The 26,302-nt window shown below is 38.2% G+C and overlaps 1 protein-coding gene across 3 annotated transcripts; it reads right to left on the bottom strand.

Moving 5' to 3' along the window:
• On the bottom strand, nucleotides 1-26,302 carry ccdc120b (coiled-coil domain containing 120b). Of its 3 annotated transcripts, XM_046874486.1 has the most exons (10): nucleotides 26,015-26,301; nucleotides 25,737-25,880; nucleotides 22,427-22,528; nucleotides 21,696-21,826; nucleotides 18,858-18,965; nucleotides 15,611-15,731; nucleotides 13,507-13,566; nucleotides 2,536-2,692; nucleotides 1,255-2,277; nucleotides 1-1,154 (listed from the first exon to the last, which is right to left on the bottom strand). In XM_046874486.1, exons 3-10 carry the CDS (start codon nucleotides 22,473-22,475, stop codon nucleotides 1,055-1,057), a joined length of 1,749 nt encoding a protein of 582 aa, XP_046730442.1. In that variant the 5' UTR covers nucleotides 22,476-22,528; nucleotides 25,737-25,880; nucleotides 26,015-26,301; the 3' UTR covers nucleotides 1-1,054. The 3 variants fall into 3 exon arrangements, with proteins under 3 accessions (XP_046730442.1, XP_046730441.1, XP_046730443.1); XM_046874485.1 differs by having other exon boundaries at nucleotides 25,733-26,301; XM_046874487.1 differs by lacking the exon at nucleotides 13,507-13,566 and having other exon boundaries at nucleotides 25,737-26,302.

The raw sequence follows: 26,302 nt of genomic DNA, 5'->3' as shown, positions 1-26,302 counted from the left end.
AAAATGTTTGTCCCTGTTGTTTCTGTCTTTTTGTGGCTTTGTAACACCAAATGTATAATACATTTTAAATTCAAATACAAATTAATAAAGAACTTTCCACTCTTCTCTACTCTACTTCCAGTGATAGCAAATTGAAGAGCTACAGAATTTAAAATGATCATATAGAATTGTGTGTTTCTAACTTTGTGGCAACAATTTGGGGCAGGTTCACATATGGTTGTTATGGATATCAGGTATCCATAAGCATTTGGGCAAACAGTGAGCCTCTATTACATAAATTTATGAAATCTAGAATAAAGATGTTTACAGTAAGTGCTCAATCAGTGATTTTAATATTGCTACATGTTGCTGATTGCTACTTTCTATCATGACTGTTTTGTTTGTTAACATAATAATAATTTAAGTGTGATTTTGGGTTTGCCTACCAATTTTAACCCTAACAAATAAGCAGCCATTAAAACGTTACAATTAGGTATAATAGCATTAGGCTTATCCCAAATTAAACTAATAAAATCAAAACTTAATCACATTTAAACTTGCAGAACACAATGGAAAGCAAAAAATATATATATATATATTTTTTGTTGTCTGCCGGCCAATGCATTTACACAATAACCCTTCTGCCCATTTTTGGGGTTCACTCTATTGACTGGTACATTGCAATATTAATAGCTACATTTAGATATTAAACCAAAATGTATTCTACACATTCAAAGTTGTATTATACATTTCAAATACATACATTCATTTAGAGAACTCCTGTTTATAATTCTGTAATATTAGTTTCAAAATAGTTATTTGTATTACATACATCTATATCTTTATATACACTGAAAATATATCTGAAAATGATGGAAAGTTGAGCTTATTACAGCTGTCCAAATCATATACAAAATATAATCGTGATGTAATAGGTATAGTAGGGCAAAGATTTTCAAAATTACCTCTATAAAACCTTTATCCTACTTTTACAACTTGAGCTTGTTTTCTGAAAACTGTTATACAAATATATGGTTTTAGATATCAATGATTATAGTGTACAGTGATCTGGCAGTTATACCAGAGTTCCAGGGGCAGGTGGATCTGAGCTAGGCCCCTTCTGAGCAGTTTCCTTGGAGGTAAATTGCTCTGGATAAAGAGAGAGCTCCACAGACCTGACAGAAAGAAAGATCAGATTTACACACAGAATGAAGACACTGACCATACTCTTAAAAAAAAATGCAAAAAAAAGAAATAGTGAGATTTGTGATTTACCTTCCATGCAGTGAGTGACCATGAAAGGAGGATGACTGAGGAATCTGTGGATGTGAATACAGTGGTCCCAGTGGGGCAGACCATGGAAGGTGCACCAGATGGGGTGGGGGGCGCAGACGAAGTCCATCTTGCCCACTGGCTGCAGTGGGGTAACCCAGTGCATTCCTCAGATACCAGTCCCGGAGTCCCTCCAATGCCAGAGCTTTGTGAAGACTACGAGTAGAGTCATCCAGGGCAGGCAGGGAGAAAGGTCCAGGTTTGCTACTGAAATTGACAGTGGAATTGGGCATCTCTGTTTGGTGGGGTAGTAGGTTTGGAAAGGAAGAAGCAGTGGAGCCAGATAAAAGATGTGTAGGCTCATAAGCATATACCAGTAAATGGTCCAGACTATGCTGCTGGAGGGGGGTAAATGGACCACAGGACTTAGTTCGTGTGACTTTGACTTGACGTGGTTTAGGCTGGTAATTCTTCACAAATATAGGGCTATATGAGGGTGTGGCAGAGGCTAGATGCATCTGGGAATGAGCAAAAACATTGCAATGAGTTGAGGTTCCAGATTTGGGAAGAGCAGAAAGGTCAGACCATATTTGCTTTACTGAAAAGTGTTCCTGGGGCTTAACTGGTCTTTTCTGTGACTTGCTCATACAATCTATTAGTGCCTCATCATAGCTTGCTCCGTTTCCTTTATTGACTGATGAATGCATGTAGCTTTGTTCTTTAGATCCACCCATCTGTCTCTGTGGGCTCCCACGATACATGCATCTTAGCTTGCCATCAGTCAAGGACTCTGAGCTCTTATATGGTCCAGTTTTTTGGGGCATGCAATTTTGGGGAGCCACTAACTGAGAATGGCTGGAACGATCAAGCAATGCCTCAGAGCTGTTGCTACGGCGGGCAAGAGAATTGTATGTGTAATTTGTACGCTCTGAGGAGAAGCTCTCCATAGATGCTAGTGGAACAATCCGAGCAATCTCCTGACTTCCATCCCACTGCTTTAGTGCTACATCATTCGACAGACCAGACCTAACAGTGATAGAGAGATGCTGCTATGAATAAAGGTGTCAGAAAGTGGATTACCTTAAAAGAAACCATTACATCTGCAATCTCAAAACCGCATGCATTTAACCATAACTGAAATACACTAAAATTATATATTAAACACTGTACCTTACATGAAAGCATGTTCTGTGATACACTAGGTTAACTATCCACATTGTATGTACTTCTTGGCAGGGAATGACTTGGGCTAAGATGCTGCGAGCAAAAAATTATCATGTTTACCTGACAGAGTTAGAAGCAGAGTCACAGCAAGTCCTCATCTCGTAGTAAATCTCCACTGGAGACAGAGTCTTACACAGGTGGCTGTCAGGACTGCATGAGGCCAGGCGAGGGTGAGAAAATGAGCGATGCTCAGAAACCACACTAAAAGACAAGTCCTCTGTGTGCCACAAAAATAAACAGGGTTGGTGGTGTTTAGAGGATTTCAAACTATGCAGTTGAGAAACTTTTTGGGGTGTTTAATGCTTGAAACCTTACTGGAACTGTAAGAATTTTCAAGGTCCAAGGACGTAATACTGGATTTTTTTTTCGATTTTGGTTTTTGAAGGGTTTTTTTTTTGTGTATTTGTATAACTGTTACTGGACCCCTATTGTTCTTGTTTCTGTTTCTCTAGGGGAAAAATTGTGGTCAAACACTGAAATTATGCATGACAGCATTCCAATTCACCCAAAAAAGAGTCAAGTTGACGTCATTAGTCTAAGTAGGTCATTAGAATTCTGTAATAATTCGGAAAGATTACAATAAGTGCCCAGTCATAGATTTTAGTATTGCTACATCTGGCTCAGGATGGCGGCGTGTGCAGATACAGCGGCTCCGAGCTCTTAGATATACAGCAGCGTGGTTTTTTTGTTTTGTTTTTAGTGTGTTAAGTTTACTTTCAGGATTGTTTTTGAAAATACAGACATGGAAAATTATTGTTAATTTGTTTTGGCCTACATAGCCTTTTGCACTTTATTAACCACCAAGTTCAACAAGGTGTTCCCAAACCAAAAACCATGGCTGGACAGGAATGTGGGGTCTCTGCCTAGGGTGAGGAACAGGTCAAGGGACAGGCTGGCTTACAGTAATGCCTGAAAAGCAACCCCACAGCATGTGTAGGGGTATTAATGCCCTAATGGATTACAAGAAAAGCACCTCATTGACCAGCAATGACGCCACACTTCCTGACGCCCTGAATCAGTTCTTCGCTCGCTTTGACAACCACACCAGCAAAGTGGAAACTCGGACAGCACCATGACCCAGAGAGGAGCCGGTACTCGTCTTTGAATGTCATTGGGTGAGATCCACTCTAAAAAAGGTTGACATTAACAAAGCGGCAGGACCAGACAGGATGCCAGGATGCACACAGAAGTCATGTCAAAGCAAATATCCCCACTGATCTGGACAGCCACCAGTTGGAATAGTGGGAACAGATCAACAAAGGATGCAATATTAATCGCACTCCACACAAGCTTGTGCCATCTAGAGAATCCCAACACATATGTTTGGATGTTAGTTGTAGACTTTAGCTCTACATTTAACACAATAGTGCCCCACAACCTAGTGAACAAGCTGAGCAACTTGGGCTTAACCACCACACTCAGACCACAAAATGTCAGAGTGGGCAACTACACATCATCCATTCTCACCCTAAATACAGGTGCACCGCAGGGTTATGTCCTTAGTCCAGCCCTTTTCACCCTATTCACACACGACTGCAACGGATATGGACAGAGGATATATGGACTTTGATATAACAAACCAGGCTGTCTGCCTCTCTTTTCTATGTTGCTTCTAATAAACCAAAGCCTTTATACCCAGGACTGTATTTTTTAAGTTTTATTATTATTATCATGATTATTACTATTATTATTACTAAACTAGTTAGCAGTTATTTTTGTAACTTGTGCAATATTTCCTGATTCTGACAATCATGTTTGCACTGTGTTGCACTCTACTGTTTGATCCAAGTTCCACTGCACATATATTTCATTGTACATATTATCACATATTTTATAATATTATTCTTTAGTGCTTTTATCTTTTGTTTATTCTTTTGTTACTCTTACATTTTCTTTCTTATTGCTGCTGGTTTCTGAGAGCTACCAAACAAATTTTGTTTAATCACTACAATGAAGATAAAGTCTCTAAGTCTAAGACTAAAATGTTAATTCTAATAGTAATTTCTATTTGCTATCATGACTGTTATATTTTCAATGACATTATGTTTTTGTGAGGTTTTGGATCGCCTACCAATGTTAAGTTAAACAAATAAGAAGTTAATCATTAAAATGTAAAAAAATATTGCAATTAGGCATACTACCATCAGGCTTATACCATATTAGACCAGTACAAAAAAAAATCACATTAAATCTTGCAGAACTCAATGGAAAACAGAGCCTGCCAAGGCTTTCATAAATTATGCCACCCAATAATCATTCTACCCACTTTTGAGGTTCTTTTAGTTGTTAAGATTTGTTAGAACTTGTTGAGGCACTTATTGTTTGTTATTTTGAATGACTTCTTCTTCTTTTTTAAATTCTTAGCTGAAGTGAATTGTGCAGAGCAAACCACAAGTAAAAAAACTTGATCTTCTTTTACTTCTTTTGGCTGCTTCCATTAGGGGTTCCCTTAATTGATCATCCATCTCCAGATCACTCTGTCCTCTACATCTGCCTCTTTCAAATTAACCACCTGCATGTCTTCCCTCACCACATCCTTCCACTTTTCCTCCTGCCTGGTGACTCTGTCCTCAGCATTCTCCCACTGATATACCCCATGTCCTATCTCTGCACATGTCCAAACTGTCAATCGCACCTCTCTCACCTTGTCTCTAAAACATACTACCTGTATGGTCCTTCTTATAAGCTCATTTCTAATCCTGTCCATCCTTGTCACTTCCAATAAAAATTGCATCTTCAACTCTGCCACCTCCAACTCTGCCTCCCATCTTTTTGTCAATGCCACTGTCTCTAAACCATACAACATACCAGATTTCACTTATAAACCTTCCCTTTCACTCTTGTAAATACCCTTCTATCACAAATCACTCATGTTACTCTTTTCTACCCACGCCATCCTGCCTGCACTTTGCTTCACTTTTCTAACCCATTAAATTCAATTCAATACATTTTTATTTGAATAGCGCTTTTAACAATGGGAATTGTCTCAAAGCAGCTTCACACAGATAATGTAGTAAGAAAAAATGAATAAGAATGTTCTTTAATAGTGAAAGTTAGTCCCTAATGAACAAGCCAGAGGGGACTGTGGCAAAGAAAAGATCCCTGAGATGGCATAAGGAAGAAACATTTAGAGGAACCAAACTCAAGAAGGAACTCATCCTCATCTGGATTGCACCAAATGTCCATTCAACACACTATTCATTACATTGCACCCCAGGTATTTCAACTCATCCACCTTTACCACCTCTACTCCTGCACTACTACTACTACTACTGCCCTCCTCTCATTCCCACACATGTACTCAGTCTTCTGCTTCTACTGACTTTCAATCCTACATACCTCCAACACTCCAGGCTCATCCCAACCTGCTCCCTACTCTCACCACAAATCCATGAACATCATTGTCCATGAAGACTCCTGCCTGACCTTATGTGTAAGCCTGTCCATCACCATTGAAAACAGGAAAGGGCTCAGAGCCGATCCTTGATGGAATCCCACCTCCACCTTGAACCAGTCTGTTGTTCCTACTGCACATCTCAATGCTGTCCTCATACATGTCCTGCTCTCACATACTTCTCTGCCACACCTACTTCCTCATACAATACCACAACTCCTCTCTTAGCACGCTTTCTCAATAATGAAATTCGTTGTGATCGAATGCTGTTATTGATTAGTGGGGCTACTTAAGTTACGGGTTAGCATGACTGCAAGATAACGTCTGCCTGCGGAAATGGCGGACAGTACAGGGTCAACCGGTAGCAGAAAAAAAAAGGTGTGCATCCCAAGTCATCCAAGGCATGGGAACATTTTATATTAAACGCAAAAAAGAAAACTGTACCTGGAAGTTATGTAAAGCAGAGCATGTGTGGGATGGAGGTACCACAGTGATGCACGAGCATGTGAAAAGAAAACACACTCGTGTCATAGATGAGTTTAATGAAGTGCAACATAGTTTAATGAAGTGCTATTGTGTAAACTGTACGGCACTGGATCAATTCTGTCATAACTTGTGAGCATCAGGTTGCACAATCACCTCGCTCCCGACATAGTGATGGATTCAATTAAAACAGTACGAACAAACACTATATCTAGAAGCAGCAAATAATAGCAGCGGTAAAAGATTATTTTAGTCACTGTTGTGATTTCCTGCAAACGCTTATGCATTGGTCCACCAATGCATATTTTTTTCCTTTTTTTTAATCAGGCCTGTTATCTCAGGTCTATTCTCTTTTTATAGCATTTGTCTACTATAACAGTAAATGTATCTGTTTTCCTGTGGCCTTACTACGTTCAAATGTTTGTTTTTAATGATTGTATATTTACTTCATGCATATATAATTTAATTTGATACAACATTAAATTAATTATATATTTTAGATGCTTACATCTTCACAAATAAACAAAATGTCTGTATTTTTTTTACAACAGTGTTGTATTATATTTTATATAGATTTTTTAAACTTGGCTGTCAACTTGCTATCCATAAAATACAATGCAAATAAAAAATTGTCAGATTAATCGTTTAATCAAAAAAAGAAAACGTCAGATTAATCAATAATAAAAATAATCATTAGTTGCAGTCCTACTTCTGACCTTCTTGTTACTTCTCCATCAGCATTCTCAAGGAAAAATATTGCACCTTTGGTGCAATATCTTTCATGGCATGAAACCATACTGTTGGTCACAGATGGTTACCCTCTTCTCTCAGCTGGCATCCACTACTTTTTTCTATAACTTTATAGTGTGGCTGATAAATTGTATTCCCCTGTAGTTACTGCAGGTCTGCACATCTCCCTTATTCTTAAGAATCGCTACCAGCACACTCCTTCTTCATTTATCAGATACCCTCTTACCTTCCAAAATCTTGTTAAACAATCTAGATAAAAACTCCACCGCCATCTCTCCTAAATATCTCCATGCTTTAACTGGTATGTCATCCGGTCCTTCCGACTTTCCACTTTTCATCCTCTTAGCACATACTTCCCATCTTAACCCCTCTGCCTATGCTACAAATCCTTTTCTCTTTTTTTATTGTCCAACTTCCTATACTGCTCATCATTCCGCTTGACCTGTTGCCTGTTAATCTCCTTGTACCCCTGCCTCCTGCCTACTTTTTTCATCTCTGTCTAACATCGGATGTTTTTAGCTACACTATCCCCTGCTAACACCTTACAATCTCTTTTAAGTTGTATCTCCTGCATAGAATATATTCCAGCTGTGTTCCTGACTCTTTTTCCACTTGGTTTCCTGAACACACAACATGTCCACCTTTCTCCACTCCATCATATCAGTTAACGCTCTCTCTTTACCAGTCATAATATCAACGTTTAAAGTACCAACTAGGTTTTAAACGATTCCTTGAGTAACTTGAGTAATTTGAATACAAAAAGTCATTGAGACAAATTATTCGTCTAGGCCATTTAACTATACACGGAGCATTGTGTTTTTCCACGGACCATTATTACTGATGCACCACCTGCTAAACTATGGAGTGCTCTGAACTGTTAAAACACAGAATCAAAGAAACACGCTGCAAAATAAAAATAAGGGAATAACGAAGAGAAAAGATTCAAAGGGAAGATTTATAAAAAAGGTTTGCCTAATTCCAACTTTTTTCTCACAATTCCATTTTATTTCTGTCAATTCCGAGTCACCAAGTCACCTCTTCTCTAAGCCTGGCTTCCACTACTCTTTCCCATAACTTCATGGTGTGACTGATCAATTTAATTCCCCTGTAGTTACTGCAAGACTGCACATCTCCTTTATGCTTAAAGATCGGTACCAGCACACTTCTTCTCCATTCCTCAGGCATCTTCCCACCTTCCAAAATCCTGTTAAACAATCTGGTCAAAAACTCCACTGCCATCTCTCCTAAACATCTCCACGCTTCTACCGGTATGTCATCTGGTCCAACCGACTTCCCACTCTTCATCCTCTTAATCGCTGCTCTCACTTCCTACTTACTAATCCTATCCACTTCCTGCTTCACCAACTTCACATCATCCAACCTTCTCTCTCTCTCTGATTTTCCTCATTCATCAGCTGCTCAAAATACTCCCTCCACCTTCTCCACACACTCTCCTCACTAGTCAACACATTTCCTCTCCATCCTTTACTGCTCTAACTTGCAGTACATCCTTCCCAGCTCGGTCCCTCTGCCTGGCCAATCGGTATAAATCCTTTTCTCCTTCCTTAGTGTCCAACCTCTCATACAGCTCCTCATATGCCTTTTCCTTGGCTTTCGCCACATCCCTTTTAACCTGCTGCCGCATCTCCTTCTACTCCTGCCTACTTTTCTCATCACTCTGTCTATCCCACTTCTGTTTTGCCAACCTCTTTCTCCTTATGCTCTCCTGCACCTCCTCATTCCACCACCACGTCTCCTTGTCTTGCTTTCTATTTCCAGATGTCACACCAAGTACTTTTCTAGTTGCCTCCCTCATCACTCCTGCAGTAGTTGCCCAATCATCCAACACCTCCTTAACACCACTGAGCCTCTGTCTGACCTCTTCCCTGAACCTCACACTACACTCTTCCTCCTTCAGTTTCCACCATCTTATTCTTCTTTCAGTCCTCACTCTCCTCCTCTTCTTCGCCTCCAAAACCATCCTACAGACCACCATCCGATGCTGTCTAGCTACACTGTCCCCTGCCAACACCTTACAGTCTCCAATCTCCTTCAGGTTGCATCTCCTGCATAGCACATAGTCCACCTGTGTGCACCTTCCTCCACTCTTATCGTCACCCTATGATCCTCCTTCTTCTTAAAATAAGTGTTCACCACTGCCATTTCCATCCTTTTAGCAAAATCTACCACCATCTGCCCTTCCACATTCCTCTCCTTAAAACCATACCTACCCATCACCTCTGTTCCCTTCACCTACATGCCCATTAAAGTCTGCCCCAATCACCAATCGTTCTTTCCTAGGTACACCATCTACCACTTCATCTAATTCACTCCAGAATCTTTCCTTCTCCTCCATCTCACAGCCAACTTGTGGAGCATAGGCACTGATGACATTTATCATCATCCCTTCAACTTCCACCTTCACGATCATCACCCTATCAGAAACTCTCTTCACCTCCACTACACTCTTACTGTACTCTTCCTTCAGAATCACCCCTACACCATTTCTCTTTCCATCCACACCATGATAAAACAGTTTAAATCCATCTCCAATGTTTCTGGCCTTACTCCCTTTCCACTTGGTCTCCTGAACACACAGCATATCTACCTTTCTCCTCTCCATCATATCAGCTACCTCTCTCCCTTTACCCGTCATAGTACCAACATTTAAAGTACCAACCCGAACCTCCACTCTCCTACACTGCTCCTTTCCTGCCGTCTCTGTAGGCGTCTTCCCCCTCTCCTTCTCCTCCTTCGGCCAACAGTAGCCCAATTTCCACCGGTACCCTGTCGGCTAACGATACCAGTGGCGGTCGTTGTTAACCCGGGCCTCGACCGATCCGGTATGAAATTCTCATTTGTGATCCGCATATTTGATTTGGCACATGTTTTACGCTGGATGCCCTTCCTAACGCAACCCTCACCATTTACCCGGGCTTGGGACCGGCACTAAGAGTGCACTGGCTTGTGCATCCATAATGGCTGGGTTTTAGTATTGCTCTTTATTAAAGAAAAAATACTACTTATCCGATTACTGGATTCATCGTTGGAATAATTGGTAGAATACTCGATTACTAAAATAAACAATAGAAACAGCTCTAATTATGTGAATGACAAGATTTTGATCATTTTTGCAAAGACTGGGGTCTGTTCATCATTAGGGAGCAAAGTAAAATTTTAATAGCTGTTTTTAATGATTGGAAGGTCTAATATGCAATGCTTTACCAGGACACACCCCCAAACCATGACAGACAACAGCTTTTAGTGTCTTTCCAGATGTGAAAGCTGCCCATTCCATAGACACTAATGCATCCCCACACCATCACAGATCCAATTTCTGAACTGAGTGCTAATAACAAGCCAACTCAATGGTTTTATGCAGTGCCAATTGAGGGATCAAAGGCATCCAGTATTTATTTTCGCTCTCAATCAATTTAAATTAGCTGCAAAATGTTATTCCAGCTGTTTCTTTATTTCTTTTTTGAGTTGTGGCCATCTAAATAAAATGTACCCTATGTTTTGCCTTAAAATGGTACATTTCCTTAAACATTTGATATGTTTTCTATGTTCTATAGTGAATAAAATAAGGGTTTTTGAGATTTGCAAATCAGTGTGTATTTTATCTGTATAAATAAAATGTAAAAAAAAAATCTGTATTTTATTTACATTTTACACAGCATCCAAACTTTTAAAAAAATAGGGTTGTATATGCTCTACTGTATGGAGCATGCCAACATACAGGTTAGCTGACAGCCTGCTTAGAACTACAATTTTAGAACACAGAACACACCCTTAACTTAAATAGTAAAGTTGCAGCACTTTACAAGGATGCTTACTTGATGCAATATTTTGAAGTACAGTGGTGTGAAAAAGTGTTTGCCCCCTCCCTGATGTCTTATTTTTTTGCATGTTTGTCACACTTTAATGTTTCAGATCATCAAACTAATTTAAATATCAGTAAAAGATAACACAAGAGAACTCAACATGCAGTTTTATAAATGAAGGTTTTTATTATTGTGGGAAAACAAAATGCAAAACTACATGTCCCTGTGTGAAAAAGTGTTTGCCCCATAAGCAAATAACGGGTTAGGCCACTCTTAGCAGCAACAACTGCAATCAAGCGTTTGATTCTGCCTCAGGATTTTTTGGTAAACACCAGAATGCATGGTTCCATTTATCACAGCAAGTCTTCCAGGTCCCAAAGCAGCAAAACAGCCCCAGACCATCCACACTACCACCACCATATTTTACTGTTGGTATGATGTTCTTTTTCTAAAAGAACTTTTTTAACTGGTGTTACTTTTTTACGCCAGATGTAATGAGACACACACCTTCCAAAAAGTTAAACTTTCATGTCGTCAGTCCACAGAGTATTTTCTCAAAAGTCTTAGACATCATCAAGATGTTTTCTGGCAAATCTGAGATGAGGCTTTATGTTCTTTTTGCTCAGCAGCGGTTTTGTCTTGGAACTCTGCAATGCAGACCATTTTATTTTTGCCCAGTCTCTTTCTTATAGTGGAGTCATTCCCAAGACTTTTGGGAAAATACTCTGTGGACTGACGGGACAAAAAGTTGAACTTTTTGGAAGGCGTAAAAGTAACACCGCATTTTAGAAAAAGAACATCATACCAACAGTAAAATATGGTGGTGGTAGTGTGATGGTCTGGGGCTGTTTTGCTGCTTTAGGACCTGGAAGACTTGCTGTGATAAATGGAACCATGAATTCTGCTGTTTACCAAAAAATCCCGAAGGAGAATGTCCGGCCATCTGTTCGTGACCTCAAACTAAAGCGATTTTGGGTTCTGAAAAAGGACAATGATCCAAAACACACCAGCAAGTCCACCTCTGAATGGCTAAAAAAAAACAAGATGACTTTAGAGTGGCCTAGTCAAAGTCCTGACCTGAATCCTATTGAGATGCTGTGGCATGACCTTAAAAAGGCGGTTAATGCTTGAAAACCCTCCGATGTGGCTGAATTACAACAATTCTGCATAGATGAGTGACCAAAATTCCTCCACAGCACTGTAACAGACTCATTGCAAGTTATCGCAAATGCTTAAATGCAGTTGTTGCTGCTAAGGGTGGCCAAACCAGTTATTAGGTTTAGGGGGCAAAAACTTTTTCACACAGGCCATGTAGTCTGGGATTTTGTTTTCCCTCAATAATAAAAACCTTTATTTAAAAACTGCATGTTGTGTTTACTAGTGTTATCTTTCACTAATATTTAAATTAGTTTGATGATCTGAAACATTAAAGTGTGAGAAAACGTAAAAAAAAAATAAGAAATCAGAAACAATTTTTTACACCACTGTAGCTATTTTAAAATATTTTATTTTATAGTTTACATTTATGTATATAGTACAATGGCTATTGCAGCCTTACATGTATACCAGATATACCCTGATGGCTTTATTATATCAAATATGCAATTTGCAAATCAGGTGGCAGCAGCACAGTGCATAAAATCATGCAGATACTGGACAAAAGCTTTAATTAATGTAGATCATCAGAACATCAGAAATGTCATCTCTGGTTTTTTTTTTCCAGTTTTTAATCATCTAGTGTTCAACAAACTGTGTCTATGATAGCCTTAAATTATTGTTCATGGCTGAAAAAAGTATAATCTATTGTGGCTCCTGCTGTTGTAACCCTCAAGGTTTGATGTGTATTGCCTTCTGAGGTGCTGCTCACCAGAATTGTAACGAGTGCTTGTTAAAAATTACTGTACTACTTCCTGTGAGACCAGTCTGGTAACCCGTTTTGACCGTTCTCATGAACAAGGTTTTTTCAGCCTGCAGACTTGGTTTTTCACAGCGTTCTGTGTAAACTCTGGAGTGTGTGTTAAATTCCCAGAAGATCTTTTTAGTTTTTGAAATATAATAAAAGCACTATGGCAACCAATATGCACTGGAGGAAGTCATAGATTAGCTCCCTGCCGACTAAAAGAAAGGTGCTTTATACATGTCACATGTACTTTACCACACAGTGAAATTGTTTCTTCGTATATTACAGTGATGTTAGGAAGCTGGGGTCAGAACGCAGGGTCAGCTATGTTACAATACCTATGGCGCACAGAGGGTTAAGAACCTGCCCCAAGGTCCCCAGGAGCAGCAGCTTGGCAATACCACGGCTTCCGTTCAGTAACTGAGCTACCACCTCCCACCACTTTACCACCTTCCATATAATATTGACCAATATATGTGGGAATAATGTAATTTGCTGCTGCCACATGATTGGCTGACTGCATAAATCAAATGTATATTGTAAGTAGACAGTGAGTGTAAATTTGGGTGGCATCAACAATGACAAGAAAACTTCTCTGAGATTAAAAGAATGTCAATAATTATCAAAAAAGTTTTTGTGAAAATTCTTGGAAATATATTTATGTGCCATTACTGACTCACCGTTGTCTTGGACGTGAGTAGAGTCTGACATGGAACTGCTCTCTAATTTAACTGTTTCCTCTGCAAATGTAAAAATATGAAATCTTACTTTAGATAGCGATAGATTACAGATACTGGCAAAGCATAATGTCACAAAACAAGATTATGAAAGGAAAAATGTCTCAATTTTACACAGTCAGGCACAGATATTTGGACATTGATAAAAGTTATATTATATTATTTATTTAATCTGTCAATCACAGGATATTTAATTTAAAGTCAGGTGTACAGCATAGGAATTGTAGGAATTGGTGTATAGTATTTTATTTTCAGTCTAACACCAATTCTTTTGTTATTGCTATACACTTTAGGCATTTGGGTTTTAGATAAAAAAAATAATAATTTAAGAAAATAAATATACAATTTAGCAGTCATTTCCTAATATTTGTATCTGAATATGTTAAAAACTTAAAAATAATATCTTGCTTTCTATAAGGCAACCCACTGACCTCAAAAAATTATTGCATTCTTCTTTTGTGATGCTTGCCCCTTTTTCCTAGTACTACAGCTTCTATTAGTTGTTTATGGAGGATTTCCCCCTTGCTGTTTCATTACTTTTACAAGATGACTGTATGTGACCCGTTTTATGTAACTAAAAGCAATTGGACATATTTTTCACATTTTGTCAAAAATGTGTAGTTTTGGATTTTGTTTTCTCTCAATAATAAAAACCTTCATTTAAAAACTACATGCTGTGTTCACTTGTGTTATTTTTTTGCTAATATTTAAATTCGTTTGATGATCTGAAATTTCAAGGTGTGACAAACATGCAAAAAAAAAAGAAATCTGACAAACACTTTTTCACACCACTCTATATACGATGAATTGGGATGATTCAGATCATATGCAGTTCCTTCCACTCTCTAGACACTTTTTCGCAGGGCATAGATAGCAACGTACACACTTCCACTAAAGTAGAAGTATAGACAATCAGGTTTTAAAAGACTGGTAAAAGTAATGACTACACTTTGTCACTCAAGCTAAAGTAAAGAAGTACGGGCTCTGACATGTACTTAAGTAAAAATATTTGTACTTTTTTACTTCCCATCTCTGCTTCAGGGACAGAGTGGAACTGATTTTCAGCCTGGGAATGTCATCTGATTGACCTATGTATTGGCCCAATATGCAGTCAACACAATCATTTTGTGATGTCAACAATGTTAAATTCACTGTTTAAACATTTACACATTACAACTTATTTGCAAAAATAAGTAAGCAATTGCAAAAAAAAAGTTAAATATAAATAAACTAACCAAGAGTTTAAATTGTCAGCAACATATTAACTAAGCTAATGATTATCAGTTTAAAACAAAAAAGAAATTCAACATAGACACAAAAGTAAATTGCTGGATTTCTAAATAAAATATTTGGCATTGCTTTCCATAATTTTAGCACAAACTAATCTTTGTCTCATCTGTCCAGCATGGTTAAACTTTTATTTAGTTACTTGTATGTGAAATACACACCTGGCCATGTAACAGTTGAGCAGCCAATTTTGCAATTACTTTTAGTTCTTAAAATAATTAAGATTTGCTGAAGTAATTTAAGTTTAGTAAATCTGTAATTCCTAGAACATTCACAAATTTGAATAAGCATACAAAAAAAGCTGAAATAAATTTTTTTTTAAATCATAATTTCATTTACAGTGGCAGTTTGATGGTGGTGGGATTTGAACTTGTGACCTTCTAATCCAAAGTCCAATGCCTTAACCACTGAGCTACCACCTCATTTCACTGACTCTACTCTGACTATATGTACACAAAATGTAATGTAGGCTAAATTAGTTTTAACATCTCCTAATATTATTTCTGCATGTGTTTCTTATTAAATGTGTTCTGTATTGCACATTCCATACAGAATATACCACTACAAGGACAATAAAATGCTCATCAGGGACAAACTTACTTACAAAGAACATATTTACGTTTTATCACCACATTATCTGTGTAAAGCTGCTTTGAGACAATGTTCATTGTTAAAAGCGCTATACAAATAAAAATGAATTGAATTAAATTGAATTAAATTCTCATGTCTGACTTGTATCTCTTTTATGTAGGTGCATTACCTGTGTGACATCCACGATGAACAGTCCTCTTGTTATGTAAAGTGTTTTTGTCTGACTCAGTGCTTTGACGGAGGGTGCAACTAAACCCGGTTTTCCCCTGTTGTCGCTGGCCCAGGTTATCCTGCATAAAATTAAAGTTACAAAAACACAGTCAAATTTCATTTACCAAACAATAAATACATTTGCAGCATTTGGTTAATTCAATTGGGATCTACCAACCTGTCTTTCCAAATAAAGAATGTGAATAGCAATATTTGTCTTAGATATTGTGTGTTTGACCTTGCTCATCCAAAACCTCACCACCCAAGTCTAATTATTAAATGGACAATGTGTATTTTATGGCCACATTTGGTGTTTTTTTTTATATAAATGTTTTGTAAGCCCAGACATCAAAAGCTAATTGGGAGTATTTGGTATTCTCAAGGGTAACATAATTTGCAAGAACACTTTTAATGCATAGTTTTATTTATAGTTTTAGTAAACACACACAGTAACCCATAATAATTCTGTGACTTCATATACTGTCTCCTTCTTCTTTATCTTTCGGCTTTTCCCACCAGGGGTCGCCACAGCAAATCATCCATCTCCATACCCCCCCTGTCCTCTACATCTGCCTCTTTCAACCCAACTACCTGCATGTCTTCCCTCACCACATCCATAAACCGCCTCCTTGGTCTTCCTCTTTTCCTCCTTCCTGGTGGCTCCATCCTTAGCATTCTCCTACCGATATACCCCATGCCCCTCCTCTGCACATGTTTAAACCATCTCAATCTCACCTCCCTCACCTTGTCTCCAAAACATCTTACATGCGCTGCTCCCTTATAAACTAATTTCTAATCCTGTCCATTCTCATCACTCCCAACGAAAACCTCTCAACATCTTCAGCTCTACTACCTCAAGCTCCACCTCTTGTCTTTTACTCAATGCCACTGTCTCTAAACCATACAACATCGCAGGTCTCACCACAGTCCTATAAACTTTCTCTTTCCCTCTCGCAGATACCCTACTATCACAAATCACTCCTGTCACTCTTCTCCACCCACTTCACCCTGCTTGCACTCATTTCTTCACTTCTCTAACATACGCTCCATTACTTTGCACTGTTGCACTTTGCACTTTGCCCTCCCTCTCATTCACACACATGTACTCTGTCTTACTCCTACTGACTTTCATTCCCCTTCTCTCCAGCACGTACCTCCACCTCTCCAGGCTCTTCTCAACCTGCTCCCTACTCTCACCACAAATAACAATATCATCCTCAAACATCATAGTTCATGGAGACTCCTGTCTGACCTTGTATGTCAACCTGTCCATCACCACTGCAAACAGGAAAGGGCTCAGAGCCGATCCTTGATGCAGTCCAACCTCCACCCTGAACCAGTGTGTAGTTTCTACTGCACACTTCACTGCTGTCACACTGTCCTCATACAAATCCTGTACCACCCTCACATACTTCTCTGGCACACCTGACTTCATTATACAATACCACAACTCCTCTCTTGGCACCCTGTCGTACGCTTTCACTAAATCCACAAACACACAATGCAATTCCTTCTGTCCTTCTCTATACTTCTCCATCAACATTCTTAAAGCAAATAATGCATGTGTGGTGCATAAAACCATACTGTTGCTCACAGATGGTCACCTCTTCTCTCAGCCTGGCTTCCACTACTCTTTCCCATAACTTCATGGTGTGACTGATGAACATAATTCCGCTGTAGTGACTGCAGTTCTGCATATCTCCCTTATTCTTAAACATTGGTACCAGCACACTCCTTCTCCATTCCTCAGGCATCCTCTCATCTTCCAAAACCCTGTTAAACAATCTTGTTAAAAACTCCACTGCCATCTCTCCTAAACATCTCCATGCTTCTACCGGTATGTCATCTGGTCCAACCAACTTTCCACTCTTCATCCTCTTAATTGCTGCTCTCACTTCCTCCTTACTAATCCTATCCACTTCCTGCTCCACCCACTCCACACCATCCAACCTTCTCTGTCATTTTCCTCGTTCATCAGCTGCTCAAAATACTCCCTCCATCTTCTCAACACACTCTCCTCACCAGTCAACACATTCCGATCTCCATCCTTTATTGCTATAACTTGCAGCATTGCTGCCTTCCCAGCTCGGTCCCTCTGCCTGGCCAAAAATCCTTTTCTCCTTCCTTAGTGTCCAACCTCTCATACAGCTCCTCATATGCCTTTTCCTTGGCTTTCACCACATCCCTCTTCACCCGCGGCCACATCTCCTTGCACTCCTGCCTACTTTTCTCATCACTCTGTCAATCCCAATTCTTTTTTGCCAACTTCTTTCTCCTTATGCTCTCCTCCACTTTCTCATTCCACCACCACGTCTCTTTGTCTTCCTTTCTATTTCCAGATGTCACACCAAGTACCTTTGTAGCTGTCTCCCTTATCCTTCAGCAGTAGTTGCCCAATTATCCACCACCTCTTCGCCACCACCGAGCCAGTCTTCCGCCTTCAGTTTCCACTATCTTATCATTTTTTCAGTCCTCATTCTTCTTCTCTTTTTCTTTACCTGCAAAAGCATTCTACAGACCATCATCCGATGCTGTCTAGCTACACTGTCCACTGCCAACACCTTATAGTCTTTAATCTCCTTCAGGTTGCATCTTCTACATAGAACATAGTCCACCTGTGTGCACCTTCCTCCACTCTTAAACATCACTCTTTTAGCAAAATCTACCACCATCTGCCCTTCCACATTCCTCTTCTTAAAGCCATACCCACCCATCACCTCCTCATCACCTCTGTTCCCTTCACCTACATGCCCATTGAAATCCGCCCTAATCACCAATCTTTCATTCCTACGTACACTCTCCACCACTTCATCTAACTCACCCAACAAATTTTCCTTCTTCTCCATCTCACAACCCACTTGTGGAGCATAAGCACTGATGACATTTATCATTGCCTCTTCAACTTCCAGCTTCATGTTCATCACCCTATCAGAAACTCTCTTCACCTCCACTACACTCTTACTAAACTCTTTTTTCAGGATCACCCCTACACTATTTCTCTTTCCATCCACACCATGATAGTTTAAACCCACCTCCAATGTTCCTGGCCTTACTCCCTTTCCACTTGGTCTCCTGAACACACAACATGTCTACATTTCCCCTCAATCCGGTATGAATTTTTGCCCAAACAATGGCCACTGGGGGCACTATTTGCATCACTACCTTCATAACCCTGACTGTACAACAAAAAACAAGGCTTCACGTACCTCCAATTTTGAAGTGGCATTTAATGCCTTTCCAATTCTTCGCTGAACAACAGGGGGCTGTTCACCCACTTTCAGAGGAAAATCAAATGGAAGTTTACCTGTCAGTTCCTGCAAATACAATAATGTATGATGATTATTATGCTGATTAATTTTATTACAAGAAGTACCACTAAAGGTAATATTAGACTGTCCACATGCAACTGATTACTTTCCAGTATCAGTGTATTCTGTGTGTGTGTAACATATTACAATGTGATTTATTAGTTGTAGAACCACCTTTAGCAGCATTAACTTGAAGTATTGTGTATGACTTTTTCAGTCACTCACATACTTCTGGAAGAATTATAGCTTGCTTTCTTTCAAACCAGAGGGTATTGCATGGTACTGCAAAATGTAGTGGTAATAGTTTTGCTCAAGGTGCCCCTCTGTGTAAGTCACAAATTCTAGAATCAGCAAAAGAACCCAAGACTATCACACTTCCTCTTCCATGTCTGACAGTTGGTGTCACACTTTGAGGAACCATCCAAAGATTACAATTTTTTATTTATCGACCCATAAAAACGTTCTTCCAGTGTTCAGTAGATTACTTTATGGCCCATGGAACCTCCATGAGGTTGTTGAAGAGAACTCCATCTTACAGGTCATACACCATTGCAAGACTGAGCCCAGCAACATGACACGGACACGAGGTACTTATACTGCATCAACAAAGTTTTTTCTAGGCTAAGATTTCAAAGCAGACTGGGGGTTTCAAGATGGGCTGTACAAGCTATTTTGAAGAACCAAACCAACAAAAAAACAGGTAATGTTGAGGATTGTAGACACAGTAGTCAGCCAAGAAAACATAATGCAGCAAACAAAGGACACATCATAGTTACTTCCCTTCAACATTGACATCCAGCATTGCTATCAGCCCCTGGCGGACACAAGTGGTACCCAAGTACACTCATCTATGTGGACACAAGGCTCAGCAACTCAATTATGAATGAAAACATAAGAACTGGGAGGCAAAAAAAATGGCAGCAGGTACTCTGGACTGATGGGTCAAAATTTCTATTTGGCTGTATCAGGGGACAGTTTGTTCACCAAAGGACAAGAGGACAGTGCAATAATGAGTGTATGCAGGTAACAGTGAAGAAGGATGGAGGTTCCTTGCAAGTTTGGGGCTGCTTTTCTGCAAATAACGTTTGAGATTTGGTCAGGATTAATGGTGTCCTAAATGCTGAGAAATACAAGTAGATACTTAACCATCATGCAGGTATCTGATTGGCCCCAAATTTATTTTGCAGCAGTACAACAACCCCAAACACACAGCCAAAGTCATTGAAAACTATCTTCAGTGTAGATAAGAACAGAGTCCTGAAAGTGATGGGTTGGCCCCAACAGAGCACGGATCTTAACATCATTGAGTCTGTTCAGGATTGCATGACGGCAGACCTACATCCACAGAAGATTTGTGTTTAGTTCTGGAACAAACTACCTGCAGAGTTCCTTCAAAAACTCTGTTTTGCTGGAAAATGGTGTCACACCAAATATTGATTTGACTTGGATTTCTTTTCTGTTCAATTACTTTCCATATTGTTAATTGATAAAAAAAAATAATAATAATAACAATTATATTTTTGAAAGCACACCTACCTTTTGCACAGTACAGTACTCTATGGATATATACATAATCATAACATTTAGTTACTGTACAATCCCAATTTAAAAAAAAAGGTTGTGACAGGGCCAGTTTTACCATTGTGTAGCACCCCCTATTTTTATTTGTATTTTTTAAACAGCATGTCTGGAAACTGAGGAGACCAGTTGCTGGAGTTTTAGGAATGTTGTCCCATTTGTGTCTGCTACATACCTAGGTCTTCTTTGTCATATTTTTCAGTACATGATGTGCCAAAAGTTTTACATTTTTGGTATTTCACAGATGCCATTATCCAGAGTGGCTTACATCCTATTCATACAACTGAGCAGTTATGAAGCTATGGACCTTACGCAGGAGTCCTGGAATGGCATCTCATGACCTATGGATACTAAGTCCAATGCCTTAACCACTAAGCTACCACCTCCCCAAATGATGAAATGTTTGTACTGCAGGCAGTCCATATTTTAAATGAGCGTTGGACTGAAAAACACAGCAGTGTTTGTGGATCATGTATCCACTTATGTCTTGTTCACAGAGAGTTGAAAACTGCATTTGTGGATGGCATAGCAAACTGTGTTTACAGACAGTTTCTGTGCCCATGCAGTTATCACAATTACAAAAGCACACCTGTTTTTAATGGTGTCAAATGAGGTCCCAAAGATATAGAGATTTTTTTGCAGATTCTAGGAAACCTTTAATGATATTATGCGCTATTGATGATGAGATATTCAGTTTTTACAATTTTATGTTGCAAAACATTATTTAGAAATTTTCCACAGTTTGTAGACACAGTTTTTCACATATTGATGAACCTCTGCCAAACTTTACTTCTAAGGGACTCTGCATGATATAATTTTTCCCCCAGTCATGTAACTTACCTGTTGCCAATTAAACTAATTAGTTGCAAAATGCTCCTCCAGCTGTTTAATTCAGTAACAGTTACTTTTCCAACCTTTTGTTGCTTTTATGAGATGTGTTATGGCCATCAAATTCAAAATTACCCTATTTTTCCAAAATGGTGCATTTTTAAAGGAAAATATTTAAACATTAGATATGTTCTATTGTAAATAAAATGTGTTTATAAGGTAAAGATAAGGGGAGGTAAATCATTGCATTGCTTTTAACATTTTAAACCGAGTCCCAACTTTTTTGGAATTGGGGTTGTACTTTCAGTGCTCTAATATTATCTGACGTACTGCCTCCAAAAGACACACTTCTCGTAGTTCCTTTTCCCTACTGCTTAAAAGTGTCTGCAAGCCCCGCTTCTTCTCCTGCAAGTCAGAGATCCTTTCAGCCTGCAGCTTGCTGTTCTGGCAGCCCTGGAATTCTACACAGGAACACAGTGCACTTAGTGAACGGGAAAAGTGGACAAAAACCTCACACAGAAATAGCACAAACATAAAACTATGCAAATAATATCTACATACAGATTTTTTTTTACATAAAATAAAACCAATACCTAATTAAAGGACAGTTCCCATAGAATCTTTTTAGCTTAGATAGCTCATAAAAGGAACAAAACTCTAGAGGAGAACTAGTTAATTCGCAGTAACGAGTGACGTAAACCTTCTTATTAATTTGGTAGAACAAGCAACATGCCCAGCATAGTGTAAAACAAGTTTAAACAAATCAGTTTAAGCTAAAGAAAGCTGCATATGATTAACAACAGAACTAACTAAAAGCAGATGTTAATTTTTCCCCATGCTTGTCCCCATCACCTCATTAAAAGCCTTGCTAGAGAGTTTAATAAGCCAAATTCAGTTTTATTATACACTGATAAGAGTCTAAAGAGAATGGACAAAATACATTATTATTGTTTTACTTATATGAAAATAGATACCAAATAAATATATTCAGGCAGTGTATTTTTTACTGAATTAAAAATTTGTTACATGAAAACATAATAGTTTTTTACACTTCTACTCACCAGGTACACCTAAACCCATGGTAGTGATCCAGTGCCCTTTGACCTCCATAAGATGTGGCTTACTGTGCCATGCCAATTATATTGAATTCCCAACCCTTACACCTGAAAGATAAAAAAGTTATATATATTAAAAGATGCAGTACACAGAGGTATTAAAAAAATGTAATTCTATATGTAATTGTAATCCACATCACTCACTTGTGTGACTTCAAGAGTCCTACACCAATAAAATAATGCTGCTAAACTAATTTCTTTGATTAGATTAGATTAGATTAGATTCAACTTTATTGTCATTACACATGTACAAGTACAAGGCAACGAAATGCAGTTGCTCGAGTTGCTCAATAAACCCTTCAGTAGTACAAATACTTTGTTTCTGTACTTAAGTAGATTTTTCTGGTATCAGTACTTTACTTTTTATTACTTTACTATACATTTTTCGGACAAAATTTTACTTTCACTCATTACTTTTTTTTCACGAATATCTGTACTTCCTAGCTCTTACATTTTTAAAACAGGCTCGTTACTTTATTTTTTATCTATTCATTTGGTGAAATGTCAATTTTTTTTACTTACTGCGTGCCAATTTCAGCCCATCAACATATTACCTGCCATTGCATGGCTTTTTCAACCTACCAATGGTGTATCATTTCCTGGCTCTTACACACCACAGGCGATGGCTAGTTTATGAAGCAAACAACGAGCATTGCAAAAGGCAACTACAAGTATGGGGTAAACATGGATGAGACAGAGGGAGTCAGTGATGTAAACATGACTGAGAACAGAGACATTCCTGATCACCTAATCATCATCATCATCATCTTTTCTCTACTTGTGTTCTATATGGTGGATGTTCAGCATGGACACATTCATTATGTAACAAAATTTGAAATTTGTTTTGTATTAATATTATATTAATATTATTGTATTAATATATTATTTCTCTTTTGTACATCTGGATAAGGGCGTCTGCCAAATGCAGCAAATGTAAATTTAATTATTAGGGCTGTCAAAATTATAAAGCAAATGCATTTTAAAGGCACAAAATTTTTATCCATAAAGCACGCATTTCTGTTTGACCATTTGTATTAAAAATATAAATACACAAATAAATAACTAAATATAAAAGAGGCGAAATTAAAATCTTCAGCGCAACATACACTTATTCACGACATCCTTTCTTTACTCAGATATTAAATAAATAAATAAACTCTAACGAAAAATATTTATAATTAGTAAACATTTGTTTTACTGATGCGCCAAGTCTCTAATCAAACCATTCACACAAATAACCCTCTGGGGTCAACAAACGCACCAGCGCATTTTTTAGCATTTTCCTCTTAGTGACAAAACTAATTCAAATCTATTTTGATCGTACAGAAAAAAAGCAATAAAATTTTTGAATCTGTAAAGGGTCTACTTTTATTTGAATCCACTCATAATAAAACACTGTGCTTTTGTAAAGTAAAGAAAACAGACAGGGGGCGCTCTCCGCCGTCTCCGTCAGCTCCCTTCACAAATGCATAAATAGAACAACCAGAATCTCAGTAATTGCCTCACAGATATAATAAATGCATGTATGGAAAACTCTAAATGTCTTTTACATAAACCACATTCACATCGAAAAACAAATATTTTCTGATTTTGTAATCTGTATAAAAGTTAGAAGAGGTACAGTATCTCCTGTATCACCTCATTAACCATTTGTGTGGAAACCTAGCAAAAGTTCCCATTGGTGTTCTGATGATTTACGTAATTTCTCCATGTCCATGTTGCTTAGAGTATTAAAAACCTAAAGTATTGATATACGGTACATTTAGAACAGATAGAAATGTGCGATTAAGTTGTGATTAAATATTTTTTAATCGATTTACAGTCCTAATATTAATATGATGTGCAGTCCAGTTAACAGTGTGACACTAAAACAGGTAGTAGTAATGGCTACTTTTTACTTAAGTACATGTCAGAGCCCAAACTTCTTTATTGTATCTTGAGTAAAAAAGTATAGTCAGTACTTCAACTTTTCCCTGAGTATTTTGAAACATGAATATCTGTACTTCAACTTAAGTGAAGGATGAGTGTACTTTTGCCACCTCTGAATGGAAAAATAAAAACAAATCAGACATTTGACCTTGCTGTGACCTTGCTGAACATACATACAGAATTTATTCTGCTTGGAACAATTAAAAATCTAACTAGTTAATGTGGTGGTTACAGTAATAACTCCATAAGCCCTACAAACATTCAATAACTTTTTCTCAAGGTATCACACTAATGATGATCTCAATAGTTTAATTTATGGGGTATGAGGTTACTACCCGAACCCTAACCCTAATCCTAACCCTAATCCTAACCCTAACCCAGTACTACTGGTTATGGTAAAGAATTCCATATTAGCACAAATACTGTAAGTGGATAACCATGGGTAAGCTTAGATGTCTAACAATCTAATAACCAGCCCTGTTTTCTTTCAAATAGGTTTGCCAATAAGGTTACTTGTTTTCTGACTACTCAAATCTGAAAGAATATTTAATGTTAGCGCAATGATTTTATTTTATTTTATAACTACTATGAAGGGTGAAAGCAAAGCAAACCTTCAACCTTCAACCTGCAACACATTTGTGGATTCTTCTGCAACAGTGTTGGACAGAACGTTCCAAACAATATTTGATTTCTGTTATAGAAAAAATGCCACAAGTGATTTTGACTGTTAGATCTGCAAATGCTGTCTACTTTGAAAAGTCAACATTTTTTATTTAATTTTGTTAAGCAACATTCTTCCATTAAGTCCAATTGTTCTGTGCTTTAATTTCATAATGCATTACATTAGGCATTAAAGTACATACATTTAATTAAAAACAGAAAAAAATTAAATACAATTTTATTGTTGTAATAATAATAATTATTATTATTTTTTGTTTGTTTGTTTGTTTGTTTTTTTGTTTTTGCAGTGATTTTTTAAAAGATGTTTCGTGATATACTGAACCATCAGTGGGTTATTGAAAGACGCAACTAAGCGGTAGAGATTTGGTTCAGTAATTTGTGTACTGTTTTGTAAACCGAGACATCATCACGCTACCTAATGATGCCTCGAAATGGGAAAAATATATTTAATGTTTAATTGTTTATCTGAAAGACCAGAGTACAATGCAGGATTCTTTATCCAAACACACTCCAAAAACTCCGTTTAGAAAACAGTGTATGCCTGAACACGAATGACTTCACGAGACAAGCCTGCAGCCTGCAGTCACACAGAATGGGGGAAAAAATGGAATGAGACGTGGAGAAAATTGTAATCGAGCTCACTTGCCATATCTGAAGAGAAGGTGATTATGCCGATCATCGGCAATGAAGTAAGATCCTGTAATTCCCGAAGAGGAACCCAAGGGTCCCGTAACGCAGCAGGTCATGGAGCAGGTGTATTACACGGCATGGCTTTGAAAATGCGGGAAGCCTGTATATAAAAATCACCATGTCCATTTTAAAATGGCATCGCAGTCATGACACCGACATCAATGGCGGTGAAAATCGCAGAAAGCTTGCATCAACTCATCACTCCGTCCTGCAGAATCTCTCCGTCTCCCTCACCTTTGGAATAAAACCACCATCTTCTTCCTCTGATTCGAGATTAACGCATCATAAAAGTGCAGTTCAGCTTCTAATCAGGCCGACTAATATGACCACCAGGAACCGATTAGATGTTTAAGGGTACGTAACGACCGTTTTATTTTGGCCAAAAAAATAAACCACCACGTTGTAAACAGCAAAAATATCGCAGGCAGATTGGAATCAGGTCGGAAACAGCGCTGCCAGTGAGCGAGTTGAAATCCTAATGCAGGGGAGTGGCAGCTCTATAGAAGGGTTGGGACTCCTCCC

This window comes from Silurus meridionalis, chromosome 19, assembly GCF_014805685.1.
Source record: "Silurus meridionalis isolate SWU-2019-XX chromosome 19, ASM1480568v1, whole genome shotgun sequence".
Classification (NCBI taxonomy): Eukaryota; Metazoa; Chordata; class Actinopteri; order Siluriformes; family Siluridae; genus Silurus; species Silurus meridionalis.
The sequence above is the reverse complement of the archived record's forward strand: the minus strand, read 5'-3'. Positions and strand labels throughout refer to the sequence as shown.

What these genes read in the sequence shown, in the direction of transcription:
- ccdc120b (XM_046874485.1), bottom strand. Translation starts at nt 22,475, where the DNA reads ATGGAGGTCAAAGGGCACTGGATCACTACCATGGGTTTAGGTGTACCT. An exon ending in CATGGGTTTAGGTGTACCTG is followed by an intron (nt 21,827 to 22,426) that starts GTGAGTAGAAGT and finishes GTTCCTGTGTAG; the next exon opens with AATTCCAGGGCTGCCAGAAC. An exon ending in AAGTGTGTCTTTTGGAGGCA is followed by an intron (nt 18,966 to 21,695) that starts GTACGTCAGATA and finishes TTGTATTTGCAG; the next exon opens with GAACTGACAGGTAAACTTCC.